Source organism: Sorex araneus, chromosome X, assembly GCF_027595985.1.
Source record: "Sorex araneus isolate mSorAra2 chromosome X, mSorAra2.pri, whole genome shotgun sequence".
Taxonomy (NCBI): domain Eukaryota; kingdom Metazoa; phylum Chordata; class Mammalia; order Eulipotyphla; family Soricidae; genus Sorex; species Sorex araneus.
The window spans coordinates 312,451,937-312,477,105 of NC_073313.1; the positions used below are offsets into that span (position 1 = coordinate 312,451,937).

The window sequence follows — 25,169 nt, forward strand, 5'->3', positions numbered from 1 at the left end:
ACGGTGAGCGGCCTATTATGCTCCCTTCTGGGAGAGAAGGACATGCAATCTGGATGATGGTCATCAACAAGATTATCTGGCACCAGTTAGACTCGACTTACGGGCGTGACTGCTGAGCTACTGGAGATGGTGGGGGGAAAGAGGGGGTTGGGGGCCTGGTATATGGGCAGAGGATCTTCGTTCCCAGTCCCATTGAATCCAGAGTTCTCAGTCACAAAGTCCTGCATACCTGGGTTTTCTAGGGGTTCACTCGTGGGAAAGGCTCAGCCCGAGTGTGTGGAGAGTGGCCATGAGCATGGTGGTGGTTGATTTCTGGAGGTGTCCAGCTGCCAGCGCTGGGTCCCATGGGGTGGAGAAGGGACTCACCCGCCCCCCTCTGGAGAACGACCCTCATTTAGACAGGACAAAGCCAAAAACTTCTTAGTGCACAGGAAACAAGGGTGTCCATCTTCAGAGGACCACTCTGAAGATGGTCCTCTATCGCTGATACCCTGATGCCATGTGCCCTTCCGAACTCTGAATACAGTGGTGGTGGGGCTTGACAGTGCAACATTTTCCATTTTTGTTCTGTAGGAAGATGTTTTGGGGCCAGGGATACACTCAACTGTTCTCAAGGGCCTATATGGTGCCAGGGATCAAACCCAGGTTACGCAAGGAATGTAGTTCTACCACTTAAGCCTCATCTCTGATGCTTGACAACTCTTGTTTTTCAATTCTGTATTCAAGGGGAACAAGTACTCAGGTACATACAGTACACAAGTAACTAACTAGCAAGCAACTAGCAAGCAAGTAACTAACTCAGGAGACTATGAATGATTCCCACATTCCTCTGTCTCAGGAGAACTCAGTGTACCTGTCACAGTGAGATCAGCATTCACGGAAAACACACAAGGCTGAGAAGGTCTGGCTCACACATAAACAGCAACCACTAATTAAAGCATCTGCTCATGTAACAGCAGGTGAAGACTCTAGCAGGGCCCAGAGTGGGCCAGGCTGAAAAATGCACGCCCTTGGGGAAGGGTGTGTGAAGTTCAAGATCACTGTGCCCGAGACAGCTGTGCTTGGTCTTATTGCATGCAACAGACATGAGCCCTGGATTAGGTGCCAATCCAACTGCAAGGTCACCCTCGTCTGCCTACTACCCCATCTCTCTCTGGGCTCTTTCCCCAAGAGCTTTACTCAAAAGGTTTCTCTTTCCAGGATGCATCGTCTCTTTCTTGTTTGAGGAATGGAGGGCTAAGGGTTTTGTTGTTTTTTTTTTGATACTTGGCCGGCCAGGGTGAATGGGTCAATGCTAGGGCTGGAGGGTGTGGTGATCAGGGCTCCCCAGGGCCACCCCCCAGCACACGGGGCTGCACGTGGAACAGGGTAAGTAGAGGTACCTCTGCCACCTCACCAAGTCAGGATTACCTTATTCAGAGTAAATTAGATACTCGATCTTCTATTGTTTCCTGGAAACATTTTATGAATAATCTGGGCCTTGAGGCTTTTGGGTATTCTGGAACTACACTGTTTCACTGAACTTCCTGTGTCAAGTTTCTTTCCTCAGAATCAGGGGTTGCCTTTTACAGTTCCAAACAACATCTCACCCCAGTTCCACCCCGCTTAGTAAACTGCTAGTCACTTAGTTCTGGCCAAAAGAATGGCAATTAAAGAGAAGAATCCACCTTTGAGAACTATGTTCCACCATTGGCCTGACTATCCATATTAGCTAAAATTTGGAATTAATGGAGTTCATGCCCAATTCAACCAGCTTAATCAATGGCTGAATAAATAGCAGTGCTCCTACATAAGAAAAATTAAAATAAAATAAAAAAATTGGAATCAGCCTAAATGCTGACCAGCAAATGACTGCATTAAGAAGGTCTGATTTGCATAGTCAATGGAGCTCCCCTCAGATATTTAAAATAATAAGATTTATGACGTTCATGACAGTATGGATGGAATGTGAGGTGATTAAATATACTAAGTGAAGTAAGTCAGGAAGCAGACGGTTGCAATGTGAGGTAGAATATTTGTTGTTTTTGCCAATAAACTGCCCAAAACAAAAGAAAATCTTAGGCTGAACAAAATGGTGGGTGAGAAGAATGAAGACAGGGCACTTTGATAGCACATTAGCACTAGAATCTTGGTGGTGGGTGCCCTGAGTGAAGCTGACCACCTGAAATTCCATAGTATTATAAACCAAATGTTAATCAATAAAATATAACTTCAAAAGCACAATTCACATTTCTCTTTTGGTGGAGGTGGGTGGGGTGGTTTGGCATAGCAGTAGCTGGATGGTCCTTTGGGGCAAACATACAGTGCTGGGAGCCAGGGTTAGCATCACACAACACACATGCCTTCCACCTGTACTCTCTATCTGGCCTTCTTCACGGTTCTTTTTAAAGTTAAAAAAAAAATAATCGCTCAGTATTCTCTTTCACATGTTGTGTCCAATCTAGCACTACCAACCCACAGGCACTATTGCCCTGATTTTAGAGTCTTTTGGGTAATTCAGCAAAAACAAAACAAACAAAAACTTTTTTTTTTTTTTAAAAACCCAAAACCCCAAACCCCAAACAGAGCCACAGCATTCTTCTTGGTCCAGAGATTCAGACTGGAAAAATGTCGTTGGGGAAAAACACCCAAACAAGACCATGGTGAATTTGAAAGACAAGCAAATACACATGACCTTGATTGTTAAAAAAAAATATCATCTAATGGATGCTTTAATCCCTTGATGTTTCTTCAAGGCCATTTAAAACCGGTTTTCCTGGAAAATGCGTGTGTTGCTTTAGCTATGTTGTCCCTTCATTTGTCATGAAGGGGGAAACAAAATCTTAATACTAAATCTTTCTTGAAAGAACTGTGATGAGAGAAATAAAGCTCTTGGAGAAGAGCAACATAGAACAGGCTGCAGAAATGCCTCCAGACCCTGTGCCAGGCTGTCTCATCTGGGCAACCCAAAGTGGGTGGATGAGTTCCCCTCCCGGCCACAACAGAGCCCTGCAGCCAAAAATCCGCAGAACCCAATTGCCACCATTCTCATGGCCGTTTCCCACAGGCTCAGAAAAGCTTCACGAGTGAACCTGTGCAAAAGCCCAGGTATGCAGGACTTGTGACTGGTACCTTCAGGCTCGCACGGAGTCAGGAATGGGCAACCTCCCCATATCTTCCGTGTTTCTGGTAGCCTGGCAGTAATGCCCACGAACTGCCTCTGGTGCCATATAATCTTATTACCAGCCATGATCCAGAGACTCAGAAATAGTTTTTCTTTTTCTTTTTTGGGTCACACCCAGCGATGCTCAGGGGTTACTCCTGGCTTTGCACTCAGGAATTACTCCTGGCAGTGCTTGGGGACCATATGGGATGCAGGGGATCGAACCCGGGTCGGCTGCGTGCAAAGCAAATGCCCTACCCGCTGTGCTATCGCTCCGTTCCCTCAGAAATAAAGCTTTTAGAAGACAGCAACATGGAATGACACGCTGCAGAGATGCCTCCAGGCTGTCTCACTCAGGGCACTCCAGAAGAGGTGGGTGACTTCCCCTCCCCACCCCTGGCAGCCCATTTTCCAGAACTCAATCACCACCATGTTCACAGCCACTCTCCACAGGCTCGGCCGAGCCGTACCCATGAGGGAATATGCTGTATAACTGTATTTTAAATTTTGGAATTTCTGGAGCACGTGGCTGCGAATGCGCCCCACGTTTGATGGAGTTTAAAGTAGAAGGCAACCAATCTCAGGGGAAATACATATATATATATATATACACATATATAATTTATATATATGTTCTTAAAGGTGCATATATGTATATATATACATATATATAAAGGTGTGTATATATATATATATATATGCACCTTTAAAAATCAACCTCTTATAGAAGGGCTTAATGGCTCCAGGGTTAAATACAATAATCTTCATATACTTTCCTCTAGTAAACTTTTTTGGATCATTTTTAGCAGATTATTCATAACAAACAATACAAAATAAATTTCAGTTCTGCCTTGGGGGCAGGGTTTGGGGTGGAAACATTCAAAATATGGTGGTGGGAAGGTGTGATGGTGGTGGAATTGGTGTTTGAATATTAAATGTAATAATTGTGAAAAAATTTATAAAAATAAAATTAAAAAGAAGTGTGATGAAGTTAGAAAGTTCTCCAAGCTGTCACTACATGCATCACTGCAGTTCCAGATCACCTAGACCCTCTCTTCACCCAGCCTGTGTGGCCAGGGAAGGACACACAATCATCCGACTCCTGGGCCAAATCTCCCGACTCTGCAGCCGACATACAAGACATACAGATCTGGGCAGATGCTTTTCACATTGACTCAAATTACAGACAAGAGAGTTCTGTATGCCTAAGTCTTCTTTCACATTAAGTTCTCCAACAGTTCCTTTAGCAGTCCAAGAATGTCCCAAACCAAACCAACCTTTAGAACTGAAAGTGAATTTCTTGGAAATGAATACTCTGGACAGAAACTGAGTGTTGAAAGAAGGTAAAGGGATATTCGTGATAACCTTTCAGCATCTGTATCGCAAAGCATAATGCCTAAAATGAGAGAGAGGGGGGAGAGGGAGAGAAGGGAGAGAGAGAGCGAGCGTGAGAGAGAGAGCGCGCGCGAGAGAGCGAGAGAGAGAGAGCGTGAGAGAGAGAGAGAGAGAGAGAGAGAGAGAGAGAGAGAGAGAGAGAGAGAGAGAGAGGAGAAGATGCCTACCATAGAGGCCCGGTGGGGGGCTTGGGTGTATGAAAATGAAACTGGGGACACCAGTACTGGGAAGTGACACTGGTGGAAAGATGGGTTTCGGAATGTTGTATAACTGAAACCCAATCATGAACAGCTTTGTAAAAAAAACCAAACACATAACAAAGAAACTGAAAGTGAATTTCAATATTTTATTAAAATAATTAAAATAGCATATTTAACCAGTTAACCGAGAATATGTTAACTTTGCTCCCACCCACCCCCCGCATATGCAGCAAAACACAGTAGTGATTTCAAATATCCTTGATTGTGACAACAGAAGTATTTCAAAAGTCAAGTTGGCAACTAAAAACTAGACCTGGATAAATTCTGAATTAAAGAAACATAAAGCTCTCCCGCACAACTCTTTCAGCAACCCACAGAATAAATGTTGGTGACGCTACCCACTTGACAATACTGCTAGGTCTGTGATTTGTGTGTGTGTGTGTATATGTATGTGTGTGTGTGTGTGTGTGTGTGTGCGTGTTGTCCTTTATACATGGAATAATGTCTCATTTAGAAGTACCCACTTTTATAAATAAAATCAGCATTTTTCATCCCATTTAATGTTCCTTTTCAGCTTCACAAAGAAACCAGTAAATAAAACTGTCAATGACAGTCACATCAGCTTTCACAGCAAGATAAAAAATTGGAAGGATGCAGAGATGCATCTACACTATTTTACATAAAAACACAGATTTAAAAAGTGCAAGGCAAAATTTGCAGTTTTTCAAGGGGGTGGTTTTAGGCACATCCATTTCTTTAAAGCAAGCTTCAGAATAAAATTCCAGTTTGTTCTTCATAACACCTTTTGAAGTCTTTTTTTTTTAAAAAAAAAACACAAAAACCTGAAAAGAATAAAAAATATATCTCATCAAGTGTGAACCAGGGCATCTCCTATCCTGGAAGTGAGCTTCTCAGCTATGGCGTGTCCGTCCTTTCTTTATTCTTGCGGGCTTTGGTTTGGGGATGTACTGATTATTTGCCTGGTACTCGAGTTCCTTACGGAAGTAGTGAATTGCTTTGTTTAAACCTTCTTCCAGTGGGACCTGTAAAAAAGAGAAAGTGTAGTTGAGTAAAGGAGACAACCTTTACTCCTTTAGGTGAAAAAGTACTGGAGAACTCGACAATCTTCCAATTTTTTATATTAACAACAATTATCCATGGCAGAGCCTGGCAAGCTCTCCGTGGTGTATTCAATATGCCAAATACAGTAACAATAACAGTCTCATTCCTCTGACCCTGAAAAGAGCCTCCAATCTTTGGGAAAAACGAGTAAGGAGAAGCTGCTGAAATCTCAGGCTGGGATGAATGGAGACGTTACTGGTGCCCGCTTGAGTAAATCAGTGAACGACAGGATGACAGTGATACAGTGACAGTGGATGAGTAAAAAAAAAGCTCCATACCATCCCAGGAACCTACACTACCTCTTGCTGATTGGTGTCTATGCCAGTTTGACTCAAACACACACACATACACACACACACACACATCACTTTTTTTTTTTCTTTTTTGGGTCACACCTGGTGATGCACAGGGGTTACTTCTGGCTCTGCACTCAGGAATTACCCCCGGCCGTGCTCAGGGGACCATATGGGATGCTGGGATTTGAACCCGGGTCGGCCACGTGCAAGGCAAACACCCTACCCGCTGTGCTATCTCTCCAGCCCCAACACTTTTTTTTTTTTTTTTAAACAATGAGCATACATATGTTTTAGAAGTCTACCATGGGTGGCGGGCAGGTGTGCGGAGAAGGCAGTCTGTATTTCACTGCTTCATTCTCTGACATGACATGTGCCCTGTGCATTTCCACCCCATTGACCTGAGTCCGAGAAGCTGAACCCAAGAGGGACCCAGGACACTAACACAAAGTGCAATCTGAAGCCTGGGGTTGAGAGTTGTCCTGCAGCCAACAGGAAGTAGAAATCAAGTTAGCTGCTGCCAATTCAAGGCGTAAATTCTCTGGTGAAACACAGTATAAGGTGCCACAGACTAGGAAAACGGTCTGTGTCATGGCCAGGGTGATGATTTCATGTGTATAAAAGTATGTCAAAACTTAAAAGTATGTCAACCCAAACGGTACATTTAAGTGACACAGAGCATCTTTTCATATGCGCACTGGCCCTCTATATGGCATCTTGGAGGAAGTTGCTTCTTTCCCATTTCTGATGTTTTCTTTTTGTTTTGAGCTTTACAAGTGACTTCATATATACCAGACCTCTTTGCCAGAGGAGTGGCGAGCAAATATTTCCTCCCCATCTGTGGCCTATCTTTTTATTCTGATTATCGTTTCTTTTGTGATGCAGATTCACCTGCCATTTTAATCTTTTCTTCTGTATGCAAATGAAAACAACAATGCTTCTGTACCCAAATCAAAACCATCTCATACCTGTGAGACCGGAGCACATAAAAAAAGGAACAAAAATAACCAGGGTGGGTTATGGATATGGGGGAAAAAAAAGGAACCTTCAACCACTGCTGGCGGAAATGCTTACTGGCTCAACTCTGAAAGCCAGTATGGACCCTCTGAAAAAAAAAATTTAAGAATTGACCTTGCATATGACTTAGCAATTCCACTTCTCGGCATCTACCCTAGGGGTACAGAAAGAGTATTCTGAAAAGAAATTTATGCTCCTATAGTCGTTCAATGCTGTACTATTCATAATAGCCACAGTTTGAAAACAAGCCAGGTGTCCAAGGACAGGTGACTGGGTAAAGAAGTAGTTGGTACACGTCTACAGTGAAATAGTACTTGGCTGTAAGAACAGGTGAAGTCAGACAATCTGCTGCTATGTGCAGGGAACTCGAGGGTATCATGCTGAGTGAAGTCAGCCTGAAGGTGAGGGACATGCAGAACCATCTCTGTCCTTGGAAGATACAAAGAAGCACAGGTGGGGGTAACAAACGGCAAACGGCAAGAGACCCTGAGAACAGGTCTAGAGAACTGAACTTACCAAGAGTGACGGGGGCAGACAGTGTGTGGGAATGGGAGGGGCCGTGAGCTTACAGTGTAGGGAAGTGGACACTGGTGGAAGGTATGATCATTAGCAATATTGTAATTCAAGGTGCAAATAAAAGTTAAAAAATCTATCTTTGAAAACTAAACTATCAGTCCTAATAGAAAAACAGTATAAAAATAGTAACAGAAGAGTAGCCAGGAAGAGACTGATAGACCATTGTAACTTAAACTCCAGTCAAATTAGAAAGACCCACTGTATACATACTTCACATAATGTAGAAACAATTGCTAACATGCAGTGAATGTGCTCAAGATATTTCATTTAAAACAAAGACAAACTCCTCAAAACTAAGACTGTGCATGCCATGACTTGCTTTGGATGGTGGAGTTTTTATTTACAGATTTTGTTCAATCTGACCATGACCAATCTGACCGTCTCTACTGCATTCCACACATTTCTGGAGCTGTTACCAGATGGCGTAACTTGCTGACGGCAGGGTCAGGCAACAGGTGGAAAGGCTACTCACAGCTCAGCGAGTTTAGTTCTGTAGGTCTCTGAAATGCTGAGCTCCTGAAGTGGAATATGCCACCCCGATATGTGACGCAGGGATTCAGGATATGCCACCCCCATCTGCTGCTCTGGTATATTGGTTATTTTGAACTGAAGACACCTGAAAAATTCATTAAGTTTGGAGAGAAGCTTTTTCTGAATCCCCCCTTATCTACCTTTAGATAGAAAATCTCCAGAAGAAACACCATGACCAAAAATTCTCAGCTGGGGGAGAGAATTTCTGATGGATCAGTCAGGAAGACAGACAGACAGTCCCAGAGAAGAGGGAACAATGGGCATTTCTGGTCACAAAACAACTGGGTCACAATCTGCTGTCCAAGAGCCCATTTAACTTTTCATTCTTCTGCTTAGTATGTATGTGCCCTGAAGGGGGCCTATGACTCCCTCCACTGCCCCCCACAGAGAGCCAAACTCTCTGAATCTTCCTGGTCCCCCGTGTCCATGTTAATAAACTCCCTGCTTCTCTGAGTCTCATTACTCTGTCACTCTGTCTTATTACAGGGCTCTGAACAAAGCACTCAGAGGGCAGAGGGAACTTTTTTTGGCTAGGCCCACTGCTCTGGGCATTTTTATTTGACTTAAAAAAATTTTTTTTCCTTCTTCTTTTTGAACCACACCTGCTGGTGCTCAGGACTTACTCCTAGCTCTGTGTTCAAGGAACCCTCCTGGTGGGATTTAGGGGACTCTAGGGGGTGCCAGGGATTGAACCCAGGATTAGGGACATTTTAGAAGGGAACGGTCCTTGAGTAGGGCCCACTGCTCTCCACGTGTGACCTGGCTAAGCATTAGGTGACCCTAAAGGGCTGCCCCTAAGCTGGTCTGGTCCTGAGCTGCTCAGATCCCTGCTCGGTGCCAGCACTGGACCCCTGACCTTTCAGGCTGTGCTGGGAGCAGGAGCCAAGGGGCAGCAAAGAGTGGACACAGGACAGAGGATGACATCCACGGTAGGAGGATTGTGTGTTGGCCTGGAGAAGCGCTGTCGCCCGGTCTGTCCAGATGAGCGCTGTGAGGACACGTGTGGCGGCAGGTGGCCATCCGATCCCAGCAGGCTGCGTGCACGGCACCCGCCACTTACCACGGGCTCCCAGCCCAGCATCAGCTTCGCCTTTTTGATGTCCGGCTTCCTCTTCTGGGGGTCATCCTGGGCTTCCGAGAGAAACTGGATCTCACTTCCACTCCCTGAGATGTCCAAGAGGAGCGGAGAGAGAGTCATGCACTGAGAGGGGCGTGGCGTTCCACTACAGACAGAGTCCACTCACCGGGGCCACGGCCGACCACCTCACTCACACCAGGCGGGGACTTCCGGTCCCCCAGCAGCCTGGGAAGGGGACGGGTGGGCCCCCTGCACATACAAGTAGGTCTCTAAAGTCAATGAGGTCACTTCGAGGTCGGATCACTGTGACCTGGAAGCACCACTGAGGCCACTCCTCAGGTTTCAACCTAGCAAGAACCCGCTGGCAGAAATGCACCAATCTTCACCTGGTCTAACAAGATGCCGGGGCACACAGGAACCAGCTCCAGAGGGGTGTGTGGCAGACAACAGGGCTCCCCTGGAGTCAGTCCTGAGCCAGCAGGAAAGGGCCTCATGGTCCTGCAGGGCCCCTTCCCCCGCAGTCCCCCCCCCCCCCAACACACACAGAAGAATCAGAGCAAGCCCTGTGGGCCCAGAGCTGCTGGGAGTAGAATTATGGGCACCAGTGGCCACACGTCCAGGCTGTGTCTGAGCTCCAATTCCAGCAACTCTGGAGAGTTGCCTGGCCTGCCGGTTGAACTAAGGGCTCACTGAACACGCATCTGCAACCCAAAGGTGGGCTGAGAACACACAATCTTCTGGATTAAGAACACAGCCTAAACTGGGGTCCCAGGGCCAACACTCCTCCCACATTTCACGACAAGGGTGTCCAGACTGGAACGGGCCAACAGACACTGCTCTTCTCCCCGAATACCCGTGCCTGGAAAGCCAACAGGAGCTGCCTCTGTGCCTGAGCTGTGGGGAACAGATCCGCTCTTCCCACACCCCACGGACCCACACCACTACTGTGAACGCCAATGGTGACAATACCCAATCTCTTCCTGGGACCTGAGCAAGGGATTCAGGAAAAAGATACTTGAGAAAGAACTGCTCTGGGTCTGATTTAACTGGCTCATGTTGATGCTCCACTCCCAAGGCAATTGTGATTCACTAGAAAAGGTGCTTGTTGCACTTACCAACGAGGCTTTTAATTAACTGAGCAAACTCTAGGATCGTGTGCTCCTCCGGGTTCCCCTGAGGAAGAAATGGTTTCTGGTTATGAGTGAGACCACCTCAGGCCTACTTAGTCCCACCCAGACCCCACGCATGCCTTCTGAGAAGATCCCGGGCTAGCCTGACATTCCAGGATCCTGTTCATCTCGTCTCAGGGGGCGCTAATTGAGGGGCTGATAAGTCAACACGGCAAAGCACGAAGCTGGACCAGTTTTCCCTGTCGGGCAAAGGTGCAGAAGGTTCTGACCACCAATTTATAGGGAAGGGCTTTCCAGCATTCTCAGACCCAGAAATGTACCAAAGAGGGATGTCCACATTTTGGTAGAGGGGAAACCTGTGTCGATTTATCTTTCCCATCTATTCACAAGGATGGCCTCCGGGTAGACCAAGATCATCTACCAGGGGCACAGTCGCTGGCAAAAGGCGCCACGGAAATTTCTGTATCTGATACTGCTGAAACTCATATCATTCTGCACAAAAGTCTGGTCCTATTTCAAAGACCAGAGCACATCCCTCATACATGTGAGTCCCTGGGATTGTTCCCTGGCATTGCCGGCACCCTCCCCTACACCCCTGCCCCTACAAGGAGGGAAAAAAAAAAAAACCAATTAAGTTCAATTGTGCAAAATGAGATTGCCTGGACATCCTATTTCCCTCTGAGCATCTGCAATGACAACTCACATGGCAGAGGACTGCAAAACCAGGCCAGGAAGCTGTGGCAGGGATGAAACAACACCTACAACGGAGTTCTGGGGAAGCCGGGAAGATAGCCCGATGCAGCCTGCAGGGGAGCTAACTTTCTGGGAGGGTTTAAGGAAAACCACTTCCCCCTTCCTTCCTCCCAGAGCACATCACAACAATCACCGTCCCTTTGCCCTTCCCCTTTCTGCTGTGCTCCCTCCAATCCCTGTGAGGGACACCGTAAAACATGGGGGCTGGATGGCTTCCAACCCCTTTTTCATTCCTATGATCTAGCTGAGGGTGAAGCGAGAAGCTAAAAGGCAGGACGGGCCTGATGATGATCAGCCTGAAGATGAGGTCAACCTGAGTGGCGCAGTCGATGGGATCGGGGAGAAAGTGGCTCCACCTTTATCAGGGGACCTGGGAGACAGAGTTATCAGATCCAGGGAAGAAGAGCTTCTGTGAGAAACGTATCCCCCATTCCCCACTGCCACATAACAACAGAAAAAAGTATAGGTACCTAAGGAAAAAGAGAAGGGTTGTCTGGGAGAGATCAACGACAACAAATTTTTTTTTTTCTGGTTTAGGGGCCATACCTGGCTTAGGGCTTGCTCCTGGCATGGCTCAGGGATCTATGGGGTGTTGGGGGTGAAAAAACGGGTTGACTGCATGCAATGCAAGTGTCTCTACCCATTTGAAGAATATGCAGCAAAAAGTACAAGTTACTGGCCTTCCTAAATATATCAGAGAAGAAAATGCTGAAAATACATCAAGGTTCACAGGATGCAAGTTATTCTGCTTTAAAGGGATTTGTTTTTCTCCAAAGTGCACGAGACCAGCTCTGGATGGGTGCTGACATGACAGCTACCTGTCCCCATGGGTGTGTCAACTGTCCAGGGGGAGTAATGGCTCCAGGGACTGACCTTCCCCGCTTGCTAGAAACTCTTCCAGCTTTGTGGAAACAGATTCCGTGGAACAGACCTCAGGTCACAGAGACAGTTACAGGGACAGGTTCAGAGTCAGGTGCTGGCTAGACGCTAGGCAGGAAAGGCAGGGCCTGTGAACCTGATCACACAGCAGGAAACGGGTCTGGGAGAAGCTCCAATAAGAGGCCGCAGTTCTGACATGGGGAGACGGCAGGGAGTTGGTGCTCAGCGGACAAAGGCTGTCTCGGGACAGGGAAGCTGAGCGCCTGAATACTAACAGTCTCCCCTAGCTGCCCACATTTCCACGGTGGTGAAATGAGTCTCCTCAGGAGTCACGGCCAAAGGGGAAAGAGAGCAGAAGGCCCAGGGCAGGCCAGCACTTCTCCGGCCTCAGTGGCTCTAGAGGGGCGAGAAACGGCCCCAGGAGGACAAGGCACACTAGTGGGGAGCTGCACCAAGATTTTAGCTCCTTGTGCAAGGAAAGTCTTTTTATGAGTAGGAATTAGAGAGACACGGAACAAAATCTGGGGAGAAGCACGTTCCCCCGGCATGAAGTGTTACGAGCTGGGTGAGTACCTCCACCAGACACATCCTGACAATCTCCTTACTCCGCGCAGAGGTTCCGGGATGGCAGAAAGCTATGAAGGAAGAAGCAACCGGAGAGGCCGTGCAGCAGAATCACAGACATTGGACAAGAAATAACTGTCCGACTGTCTCCATGATCCCCAATGATGACAGGTCACTTACAACTAAGCCAGGCCATAGGTATACTACACGAAGAAGGAGATGAACCCTGAGCAAAAGTCCATCTACTCCCAGATCAAAACTGCGGCTCTCCAGGGCCAGGCCTTTGGGTGCACGGGAATAGTCCAGTGCTCCTCCTCAGGTCCTTCGTCCCTCCCTTAGAGGCCTCACTTGGGGCCTGGGGGTTCTTCTGTAGCAGGCAGCCAGCAACGGGCGGGCAAATCCTGGGTGGGCTGGTGGCAAGCAGATCACGCCGGTGGCTCTGGGGGCCTTGACCTGTGAGGGGCTGGAGCTCGGGGATGCGGGGGGCACTCACCAGGTTGACGGGGCTGCTGACATTGCTGTTCATAAGCATCACCAGGCCGTTGACGAGGTCACTAGGAAAGAAGGGAGGGCCCGGTGAGGGAAGCCACGGAGGGACACTGTGCGGACCATCGGAGACGAACCCCCTCCCAGAGTAAGACCAAATCCCAGATGGAACATAGGATGTCAAAATAAAATCCTGCAGATCGGAGGGCTTGCGGATGCCGACATGCGTGGGGATGAGATGGCAGGATGGCTGGGATTTGTACTCAGTGGTGGCAGAGATGATCAAACACAGGATGGAAGCTGCTCTACTTTTTTCCTTTTTTTTTTTTTGGATGTATCTATAGTCTCTTAACAATTAAAGAAAATAAAAATAAGCACATCCCCACCCCTCCCAAATGATGGGAGTATCCACAAGTTCCTGATGAAAAGTCTGTGTTCACTGAACCCAGGGAACTGGCCTATCCATATGAATCAAAATAAAAGAGCCACGAAAATGGAAGCGCTCCAGTATGTAATCCTCATACTGGCAAATCACAGGTGAATTTAAACGATACTGAGTGTTGCAACCTACCAGAACAAAGCTCCCTGTTCCCTCCACCGTCAGCTCACCCCCCACTACCCGGCCCCAATACACCTCGCATGGAACGTTCGGGGGTGTCGGGATGCTTCAAATGGTTCGTGATCGACTCGGCCATGAAGGTGAAGAGAAGTAAGCAAACTTTCGCTTACCAAGGTTTGGTTCTTAGTTTCAGAAGCTTTAAAGTGTGGCTCTGTTAAAAAAAAGTTACTTCGTAAAAATGACACCTCACTGCTAGACACAAGTAATTTTTCTAAGCTTATTTTCACTGGCTCCGTGTCTGAGAAGACTGTCAAAGTTCTGTTCTGGTGATCCAAATCAATCTATTTCGAAACCTCTCCCTCCTCCTCTTCCTCCATTATTTACCATAAGGAGCAGGTTAAACTGGTTAACTTACAAAAGAAAAGCTAGTTTTGTTTTCCTTTTCATTAAAAAAATTTTTTTGAGGGGTGGGGTATTTAGTAAACAAATGATTTCCTGAGTTTGGCTTCATAACAAATGAGGGCTGTGTATGCACGTGGCTAAAGACCATCCTATGCTCACAGATCAGGCACTGAGGCAAATTACTGATGACTTTGGATGGTTCCTCCTTTCTAGAAACTGGCAGAAAGTCACTTCATCACTATGGCAGTAATGACTACATCACAACACATATTCTCATGGCATAAGCCTCCGCATATTCATAAAAGACATTAAAAGCTGCCATTCGAGTAGCATCCACAATTGTTTTCAGTACTGAAGTATATGTGTATGTCGGGGGCCCATATTAAGCTGGAGGACAATTCTCAGACGGGTGCCCCGAGTGGCAGTACAGGGCAGGGACTGCATCTTTTATGAAACAATCTGGCAACTTTTAAGGTCAAAATTGCATAGGTCACGCTTACTTTAACCTGAAGCTCTTCAAAAGTGTCATTTTGACAAAGTGACTTTGAAAGAAAAATAGAGCATGCCTTTGTTATGTGGATGAGGACAGAACCTGACCATGGAAAGGTATACCAGACAGTCATGCCAAGATGCCAATGTATGATCACCAAGACCAGAAATCCTAAGACGCAGGCTGCCTCTGGGCGGTCAAGGTCCGGGAACCCTTTTGATGGAGCTCGGGGACTAGAGATTCAGGCTGTGCGACTGTGTGTGTTTTTAATGATGAAATAAAAAGTCCCTAAAGCAAGCTTACATAAAACAGCAAAACTCTGGTAGGCCAACCACCTCCGCTGAGCTCAAGGACCAAGAGGTGGAGGAAGTTCTTCCCCCACATGACAGCAGCCCCAGGTTCCGACAGAGACTCAGGGGAAGCCCCTCAGGGCTGGGGAGTATGTGGTGAATGCAATAGCCAACACTGCCAGTGAAGCCACTGACGTCACCTTTGTCAGACCCTTGCCAGCATCTGACAGGACCCCCTACTCCAGCACGTGGGCACTGAGCTTCAGAGCAGCCAGGCAGTCGGGGGGACGCACGTGACAGCAGCACCAGCTGACTTCTTAAAATGCCCCCAAAACTACCTGCAGATTTTTACAAGACGATTTTTAGAAAACTCTCACTTTTGGTCTTTGGGTTTTCACCTGGCTGGGCTTAGATCACTCCTAGCTCTGTGCGCAGGGATTACTCCTGGCTCCATTCTCCGGGAACACGTGTGGTGTGCTTGGGGCACCATCTGGGTGCTGGGGCCTGAACCTCGGTAGGCCATATGTAAGGCCAGTGCCCTGTCTCCTGTACTATCGCTGTGTCACATAGGGTGACTAAAAAAAAAAAAGTCTGATGACACCAAAATAAGGAAAACAGTAGAAGGAACAGGTCAAAGCAATTTCCTTCTTTTTGCAGTCTCACTAATGGCTAATTCTGCACTGGGAAAGTATGGGGTTTACGAACTACGAACGTGACGTAAGGGGAGATTTGAGGGCTTCCCTGAGAAAGTGCCTGGGGGGCAGGCAGGTGGCTGAGGGAGAGTGGGATGAGAACACATCTTCCTGAGAAGACGGTACTCAATACACAGGAGTCAATGAACACAGTCCCCTAACAGAAAGGTGCCAAGCGTTTTCTCTGAGTAGTATGTGCCTGGATGAATGTTCAGGAAGAGAAGAGGGCAGCTGTGAACTCCGGGTCAACACCTTCCTTAGAAAACTGGGACAACCAAAGGACCAAGGCTTTGGGCTCTGCTAGGCAAGACAGCAACGAGTGGGGAGGAAAACAGGAAGGAGAACGCTGACCCTAACAGAGGTTTATACACTGTTTTTACACTAAATTCACAAAACCTTTCAGAAAAAACCTACAGTTCTAGTTTCTTAGGTTTCTCTTTCCTTCACCCTCCCCCCACCCCTACCACCCTAGCCACAAGTTTTGTTTTCTTTTTGATTTTGGGCCACAGATGGTGGTGCTCAGTGCTTAAGCCTGGCCCTACACTCAGAGATCACTCCTGGTGGGATTTGGGGAACTTTATGGGATGCCAGGGACTGAACCCTGGATGGCCACATGCAAGGCAAGCGCCCCATCAGCTGGACTATTGGTCCAGTCCCCCACCCATCCCTAGAAGTTTCATTGCCCAAAGGAACTTCTACCTAAGACCTCACATAATCAGGTAAGCCTAGTTACTTGCTCTGTCTGAGCAGGGGTGAGGGGCTACTCAGACCTGTATCCCAATTTCCAAGTCACCCCTACAAGTGCTCCAGTGATGACCTCAAGATTATAGGGACAGCACAAAAACTTCTGGTGTCTGCATCGAAAAGAAGGTACTTTTATGGGACCAAGTCTCAGAAGTGGTAATTTCACAAAGACTGAAGGCAGCGGAAAGGCACATGGAATTCTCAGGAACTGTCCTGAGCTGAGCCCAGATTAGTCTATGTAACTGGTTACACGGTAAGTCATCTCTCAGAAGCCAGACTGCATTTTCACCGATGTCGCCAACCCAACTGACTGCCCACGAAAACAAGAATCATTACCATGGGAGTTGATCCAACCAAATTATTTGACTTATTCGCATTTCATTTTCAGTACAATAGTCAGTGTTAGGATAGCTTCTGTCTTCTTTTTACCCCGAAGTGACTACAGACTTTGCCACCTTGGAAAGTCCCACTTTTTAAGAGTGGGGTTGGATTTTGGTTTGGGGAATGGTAACGGCTGACACTGGCCTGGTGTGAAAGAACCAGGCAGGTCTGGCCAGGAAACACTAGGTGGCAGCAAGAAGCAGGCACCTGAGCATCTCGGAGGCACTGCCACGTTTGGAGAGCTTCAACTACCAGAGACCTGACCAACGGGGAGACAACCCAGGCTGCTAGGTTGTGGGGTGAGTGGCATGTCGCACAGGTTCTGAGTCTCCCCACCAGCCTGGCACTGCAGCCCAGGCCTGCTCCTGGGATGGGCGACACCCTTACCTGACATACTGGAACGCCCTTGTCTGGGACCCGGATCCATATACCTAGGAGGAAACAAGTAATTAGACTTGTTGGAAAAAAAAAATCAAGCACCCCATGACCTGAAAACGGTTTCCTCCTTACAGGGACCACCTTCTGAGCTGTACCACTGGGCAGGGACAATATAAGTCACACCAGGCACCTCTGAAATGCGCCCTGATGAGCAGGAGGCAGAGACGAGATGCAGGCGTGCGTGTCTGGGCCGCCTTCTTCCACAGAGACTCAAGGGACTCTGCCTAGGTGGAGCCTGGGCACGGGAGGGTCTGGAGTCTGCCTCTCGGAGGGTATAGAGGTGACAGCCACCCCCAACGCTCACTGCCTCTTTCCAGTGGCACTCACAATCCTGATAACTGATGGCTCCCGCCACGCTCATGTGACGCTCAAGGCTGAGAAGCCCCCAGGGTGCTCGGGCCAGAGCGGAGTGGGGCAGTGGGGGCCGGCGGCTCCATCTGGACCTGCTGCAGGTCCCCAGGCCCCCAGGCCTACCCACCCCGACCCACCAGCTGCTGTCGTCTCTCGGGCACCGGCTCAAGACCAGCACGTCCCACCCTCCCTCTGGGACTGTGCTCCGTGGCCCCCTTGCGGAGGGCAGCACCCAGCTCGTCTGCTCCTCCTGGTGCCACGCAGGGCCCGGGAGCAACGCAGAGCAGCCTGTGAGGATGCGCTTCCCACCGTTCCCATAGAACCAGGCTGCCCCAAGGGCCCGCTCAGCTCACAGCCACGAGGGAAGGATCCCCGGCTCCCACCCGCTCTCTCGCTTGCTGCCCTGCTGGAGGAGGCTCCTGTCTCCGGGAGAGCCGGGTTCCCGGGAGCCACTGTGACGATGGCGGCATGATGGCAAGTCAAGTGGCGTCGGCGCTGTTGCCCACAGCCTTGCGGCCCCTGATTCCCGGGGCTCATCCCTGCAGGTCCACAAAGGAGGACAGGAAGGAGAGGTACTGAGAAAAGGAGGAGCGTGGTGGGTTTGGTCTTCAGTCCCGTGAGGATGACCCTGGCAACCAGAGCTCAATCCAGGACCCCAGGTGCTGGGTGAGTCGGAAACGGAGAAGCCCGAGGCACCTCGGCCTTGACGAGCGGGCGCAGGAACAAGGGTGGAGACACACAGCAGTTCTGCTAGGGAAGGTGTGGCCCGGAAGAGAGGCCAGAGACACACTGAGGCCCAGCTCTCAGGTCCCCCGCCTGGTGGGATCCCAGCATGGCTGGGACAGAATCTGCAGAGCCAGGCCAAGCACTGCTGGGCTTGCTGCCGGGGCCCCTGAGCACAGCCTGGGAAGTTCCCCCGCCTGCAACACTAGTTCAGAGTTATAGACTCTAAGCCCAGAAAAGGTGCTGCAGACAGAAGCTAAAGCTGCCTCAGGGACCCCGCTGGGAAGGGCCAACAAACACGGTGACATGGGGACTGTCATGGCCAGGCAGCATGTGGGTATGGGGACTGTGTGGCCGCTCCCCACCCCCTACACACACACACACACACACACACACACACACACACGACTGAATGTGTCTCAGATGCTGGTGGGAGCCTCTCTCAGAGCAAAGGAAATCTTCTAGCACTCCACAGTGGTGGAACAAAGAACAAATAAATATAAATAAAATGTGGGCTCCAGCCAAGAGCCGGAGTATGATTCCCCGCCCCCCCAACATTTCCTTTCCGATAAATACCGGATTTTAAAATCAGAAGGCTTCCAGCCTCATCTGGACCACCCCTGGGCTGCTCAGGGCAAATTCAGTCCAGGAAACTGTGCCCTTGTCGGCAAACTGCACCATTCAGAGGGAAGAGGCAAAACAGCATTGGCATCCCCATCAGTGTACTGCACCGGGGCCTGTGCATGCACCGCACCGAACTGTCAGCAGAGTTTCTGGGCTCAAATATGGACCACTGCTGGGTGGCCTCACCGAAACCCCAAGCTTTGGCCCCGAGCACTGCGAAGAGTAATTCCTGAGTGCAGAACCAATCTGGAAAATGGAGCTAAGAACAAAATGCATGCCCCATACGCAGGTTGTGAGTGCAACATTAGGTACAAGATGCAATGGTGACAGAAAATAAACCAGTAAAAGCTCTCTATGGATAGACACCCAGAGAGTGAGTTATGGAAGTAGATAAATAGAAGTAGATAAAAGAGAAAAAAAAAATAGAAGTAGATAAAAGAGAAAAAAAAAAGATTAAATGTAGACCAGAGTGGTAGTACAACAGGAGGGACTTGCCTCCTTGTGGTCAACCTGAGTTCAATCCTCAGGACCTGAGCTGTCCCACGTGACCCCTGAGCACAGAGCATCACTGGGTGTGGTCCAAAACACCAAAACCAAACAACAACAAAGCGACTGTATGTACACACAGCTCTATGGTTCCCCCGGAGCATATTCAGGTGATAAGCAAACCACCCCGTAGAACTGTCAGACAAACTGGGCGCTGACCTGCTCTGCACACACAGATACTGAGTCCGGCACACTGACGTGGGCACCTACCACTGGCGGCATCCACCTGGACACGGTTGAACTAAAGAGCCAGAGGAGGTGTGTTCAAGGGCCACAGAAGCCAGCAGGCTGACAAGCAGCAGAGGGAAGGAGCGGAAGGAAGCAGGGAGAGAAGAAAGATGGAGAGCACGGGCGTAAAACCAAGGAAATCCCAGCACACACACTGCCCACGGCCCCACCACAAAGCGAGGGGAGAGAAGTGAGATGGGCCACGGGAGAGAAGAATCTGTGCAGACCCCCACAGGGGAGCCAGGACCCTGCTGTGACGGGACCCTGGCCCGCTAATGAGCTCCACAGACATTCTTGGCCAAGACTACGTGGCAGGAGAAGGAGCATCTCAGCCTGCAAGGAAGGCTGCTGAGACCCAGCCTGGACACACCTGTACCTCGGGCTGCCCAAGAGGGTCGTGCCCGGCCCCAACCTAACTGGATGTGGCAGAGACCAGCAAGGGGGCAGCAAACATGAAGGCACAGCCTAGGGACTGAGGTCACTGCGGGCGTAAGGAACAGCAGGGCCCAGGGCCTGCACACTCCTTCCTTTCCCCGGTGAGTGCCCGCACTGGACCTGGTCCTTGGATGCGCAGTGACACCAGTGGCGGCTCCGGACCCGCACCCCCAGCTCAGGCTGTGTGCTCCTCGAGTCCCTAGACAGCAGGTGATACCCACCGTGAGCGGCTCCCCCTGCAGCGCCTGGAGAATGAAGTTGCTGACAACGCGCCCGTCGTTCATGTGCATGCGAGGCCCGAAGGTGTTGAAGATCCGCGCCACTCTCACCTCCACACCTTCCTGCAGCGGGGAAGATCAGGGGAGAAGGGTTTCACTTTGTGGCCTCTGCTGTAAACTGAGTCAGGGCCTGGCCAGGGTCCTTGCCCTGGGCGCCTGCCGGAGGGCACTCTGCTGTTCTGTGCGGAACTAGAGTGGTGCCAAGTGGTTCTGACTCCCCGAGGTGCTCACTCTAGAGAAATCCGGGATGGTGGGACTGTGTGAAATAAATCCGCTGTGTCCCAGATCTCACAAAGCCTCCGGAATCCTGGGATTGGGCTAAAGAGGGCCGGGGCGTGGGTGTGACCGTCTCTGTAACCCACCCACCCCACATCCCACAAGCAAACATCCCTCTCACAATGAGACACGGTCTGGTTACTCTTTTCTATCTTTATCACATAATATTCTGGGCAAATGTATCCCTCAGTAGGGATTTAAATACCAACGAATGTTAAATAGGATATACAGAAAAAAAAACAAAAGATTACAGCACGGGAGCATTTTTGTCTTGGGAAAGGAGGAGCACAGCTGCACATTCTTAGGAGCTGCATCATGCCTGACGCTCTCACCCGCTCCACCAGCACTGTGGATGGCATCGGGGCCTAAGTTGTTTCTACTTCGCTTGACCCAGGAGACTGCGGGGGTGGGAGGGAGAGTGATGTCCTGGGTGGGAGTCACCTGCCATCTCCACCCTGCCAACTTCTTCGTCATGTTAAAGGCAGAAGGGATCAATCTACGTTCAGAAAGAAAACCACCCATTCCCAACCTGGCTAAACCGCAACAGAGAATGTTTGTTTTCTGAAAGGGGGTCACGAGACGGTGGTAGGCCCGGCTGCCTCTGCCAACAGCCCTGTGTATTCCAGCCAGGTCACCTGACTTCACCCCAGTGGTGTGAAATCTCACCTAGTCCACACCAGACTTGGTTCAGCTGCAGGCTGATTTGTAAACTGAGTCAGAACACACAAGCCAACTAGCTGATTTTTCCACAAGCATTTCTGATGCTAGAAGAGGAACCTAAACAATAACCCTCGAACCCACTGGACTAGATGATTTCTGAATTTTTTTTTTTCTCAGCTAGTCCCTGGCTTTATGAACGGTGGTCTGTTCTACAGACCAGAGGGTACACCAACCTCAGACCACAGCACACCAGACAAGCTCCCACATTCATAGAACCACCCAGAGCACTATGAGGTGGCAACTCGGCCCCCTTTCAGGAGTTCAGAGTCTTCATGAGAGATGGCTGAGTACTTTGATGCCAACTTTTAACCACATTCCACTCTGAAGGAGAATGCTCCAGGGAAATCTTCAGAGACAGGGATGTGCCCCCAAAGGTGCATGTGCCGAAGATTTTCCTGAAGAAACAAATTCTGCTTAAGAAACATCAGGAAACCCCATTCATTGGCAAGAACTCAGGGGGCCAGGGTGTGGCACATGGCACAGATCTGCCTAGTGTGTGAGATTATCATAGTACTGCCTATCCCCTATCAGTCATGAGAGTGACCCGCACAGATAACTGTCACTGTCACTGTCATCCCATTGGCTCATCAATTTGTTTGAGCAGGCACCAGTAACGTCTCCATTGTGAGACTTGTTACTGTTTTTAGCATATTGAATACGCCATGGGTAGCTTGCCAGGCTCTGCCGTGCGGGTGCGATACTCTCGGTAGCTTGCTGGGCTCTCCGAAAGGAGCGGAGGAATCGAACACGGGTCGGCCGCATGAAAGGCGACTGTAAACCAACTGCCCAAAGTAACTTGAATAGCAATTAGCTGTTTCTGACTGTGAAGGACACACAACTTCTATCAGCACAAGGTGATTCTGTGGGTGCTCACTGTGTTATTTCATTAGGAATCTAGTAAGGAGCAAGGCTTCTGATAAGCCCCTGACCACACCCCTGCAGCCCCCAGGGCTGCCGACCCACCTGAAGGCTGCTCTAGGGACGGGTGCCCGCGAGTCTCTGAGTCCTAGATGTGGTCACCAGACTGTCACAGCCTGTTCCCAGAAGCTCCTGCCCCCACTGCACGCCCTGCTCCAACCACGCCATGTCCACGTGGACCTCCGGGAGCATAGTAAGAGTCACCGAGGAACAGGTGGGCTAGCCTGGAGTTTGGCTGGGCACTCTGGGCCCCTGCATAAGCTCTCCAGGGCCCCCAGGAAGGCCAGGACAGAGCACTGGGGTGGGCCTCACACAATTATGGGGGCCTGTACAGCAGGTGGGTGAGCAACTGGACATGAACCGCCAGCTGGTCAACAGCTCCTGCCCTTAGCCACAGGCCTCCTCCTTCTCTGATATCCAGCCTTCCCGGGGAAGAGCACGCAGCATGGCATGAAAAATCACGACTACTCAACAAAGTAACAACTCCTGGGGGCTTGCCTGGCACGTGGCATCCCATATGACCCCCGGAGTCCTGCCGGAATGATCCCTGTGCAGAGCCGGAGAAGATCTGAGCACAACCAGGTGGGGGCCCCAAACCAAAACCAACACCAAAAACCACAGAGCAATAAAATAACAATTCTCAAGGGGGTTCAAGTTGCAGCAATAATCGTTTTCCCCCTAACAGTAGCTACAACCCAAAGCCCTAGAGACCGCTGCTCAGAGCTCCGCTGAAGAGACTTCAACTCTCGTGTCATCTTCTATTTTTATTTTTTTTGCTTTTCAGGTTACACCTGGTGATGCACAGGTGTTCCTCCTGGCTCTGCACTCAGGAATTACTCCTGGCGGTGCTCGGGAACTATATGAGATGCTGGGATTCGAACCCGGGTCAGCCATGTGCAAGGCCAACGCTCTACCCGCTGTGCTATTGCTCCAGCCCCTCACTTCATCTTTTAAACAAGGGCCGGGGCAAAGCTGTTGAGAGCACAATCATTAATAGTCCCCTCCCCACCTCCTGAGGGCCAATGCGTTCCTTGGGAGTTCTGCACCGCTGCCGGAAGGGGTGCTCTGCAGAGGTACCTCCCAGGTCCCCAGAGCCTGGCTCCATACCTGCTTCATGTAAGCATAGCACATGGTCTCTGCAACACGTTTGCCTTCGTCATAGCAGGCACGGGGTCCAATGGGATTCACGTGGCCCCAGTAATCCTCACTTTGTGGGTGTACTTCAGGATCTGGCGGGAGTCGGGGGGCGGGGCAGAGAGGGGCAGTTAGACCATGATTAAATTTTTTCCTTTATTTGAGCTCATGCACTATGAACAGTGACAATCTACGAGGCAAAAGGAAACTTTAGACAGACCAAGGAGGACATTCGCAAGAGAGGTTAACTATCAAATAAAAAGCTCCAGTGTGCCAAAGCCCTTTCAAGTTGCTTCGGTCAGGGTGTTCTTACTGCCCATATTTAATAGTAAGATTTTACAAGGGGGAAAAAAAAGGTGAGTTCAAAGCTTAAAGTCTCTCAATTTTTAAGTCTCCCCCTTTTCCCAGAAACTTCACTTGTAAATTATTATACACGCTATAATCCATAAAAGAATAAAGGTCTGAGTTAAGCATTTGTAAAATGTGACTACGATACAGCCCACATTTACATCACGCAGATGGAAGCGATATCTCGGGGACAAGTCTGAGACTCTGCAGAGAAGGGAAGACGTGTGGGCTATCAGGGTGTGGCCGTGCCCGCTGCTGTTCATTCCTTAGGGTGTCTTGTATTTCTTGATTCCTGTTACTGTGTATAAGCCAATGCACTCTCAGATGTACCAGGGGAGCTTTGTAAGAAATCTAGTACAACAAATGCTTATCACAAGTATAGTTCTGGCCCTGTGAGTGAATATTTATCTGGTACATCCAGAATTTCATATAACCATGTATATAATTTACAGAACCTTGCCACAAAATTCAGGACAAAGCATAGCAATTCTGTTACAAATTAATTTGGGGACTGGGTGGGGTTTGGGAGGGATTTTTATTTGCTTTTTTTTTTTTTTTTGCTCGTGTTCAAGATGGAATCCAGTTCCTCACACCTGCAAGGCAACTGCTCTACTCCTGGGCTATATCAGAAGCACTATTTGGGATCAAATATCATTGTGCTGTATCTGAAAGGTGACAAGTTATTTCTGTTCCTGGGTAAACGGGGATCTGCCAAGGACTAAGATGGGGACGAGGGTAGTCACAACATACAGATTCTGGCCTCTCAATCTGCTTCATAAGGAAGAGCTATTGGCGGGCCAGAGACAGTACAGGAATTCCTGAGTTCAAAACTAACAACACCATTAAAAAAAAAAAAAAACATACAAAGGAGCAGAAGAGCCCTTAAAGATAATCAACATGAGAACTTTGATACTTCAGACATCTGAAAAGGTTTTGTCTGCTGGCCTTTTACAGAAGGCTGTTTCTGGACTGCCCACACATACAAGCAGAAAAAAAGCTAAAACTATTTTCAGCTTTTCTCAACTAATGTTTTGGTAGTGTACTTCAAAGTGATACTATATGAGCATGTTCCATGTGGATTTTTTACACCACATCGCCAAGAACATTGGGGAAATGTGCTTTTTTGGTTTTACTTTTGGAAAACTCAAGGTGCCAGGTCTCTAGTTCAAACATTTCTCATGTTTGTTCATTTTAGTTTATTTTCATTTAAAATCTTTTAGGTTAAATTTAAGCTTTTAAAAAAGGTAGTTTTGAAAATTAAGACACAATACCAATACTGTAGGTAACTGGTGAGGCATAGACTTCCTTTGTACTCTGATCTCATTTATGGTGTATTTTGCTAAGTGAAACTTGTTAAAAACTTTTGTTAACTAAAATTTTTTCTTAAATTAAAGACTTTTTCTTTTTCTTTTTTTTTTAAATTAGT

The 25,169-nt window shown here is 48.7% G+C and overlaps 1 protein-coding gene across 3 annotated transcripts in view; it reads right to left on the bottom strand.

Moving 5' to 3' along the window:
• Positions 1-4,935: 4,935 nt before the first annotated feature.
• UXS1 (UDP-glucuronate decarboxylase 1) overlaps positions 4,936-25,169 on the bottom strand; it is a 94,927-nt gene continuing 74,693 nt past the window's right edge. For all 3 annotated transcript variants that reach the window (XM_055121757.1, XM_055121756.1, XM_055121758.1), the window contains 7 exons: positions 23,369-23,490; positions 20,291-20,410; positions 17,112-17,155; positions 13,174-13,234; positions 10,470-10,527; positions 9,337-9,440; positions 4,936-5,780 (listed from right to left, as the gene is read on the bottom strand). In XM_055121757.1, coding sequence (XP_054977732.1) covers positions 5,649-5,780; positions 9,337-9,440; positions 10,470-10,527; positions 13,174-13,234; positions 17,112-17,155; positions 20,291-20,410; positions 23,369-23,490 — 641 coding nt within the window. In that variant the 3' untranslated portion in view covers positions 4,936-5,648. The remainder of the gene's footprint in view (positions 5,781-9,336; positions 9,441-10,469; positions 10,528-13,173; positions 13,235-17,111; positions 17,156-20,290; positions 20,411-23,368; positions 23,491-25,169) is intronic.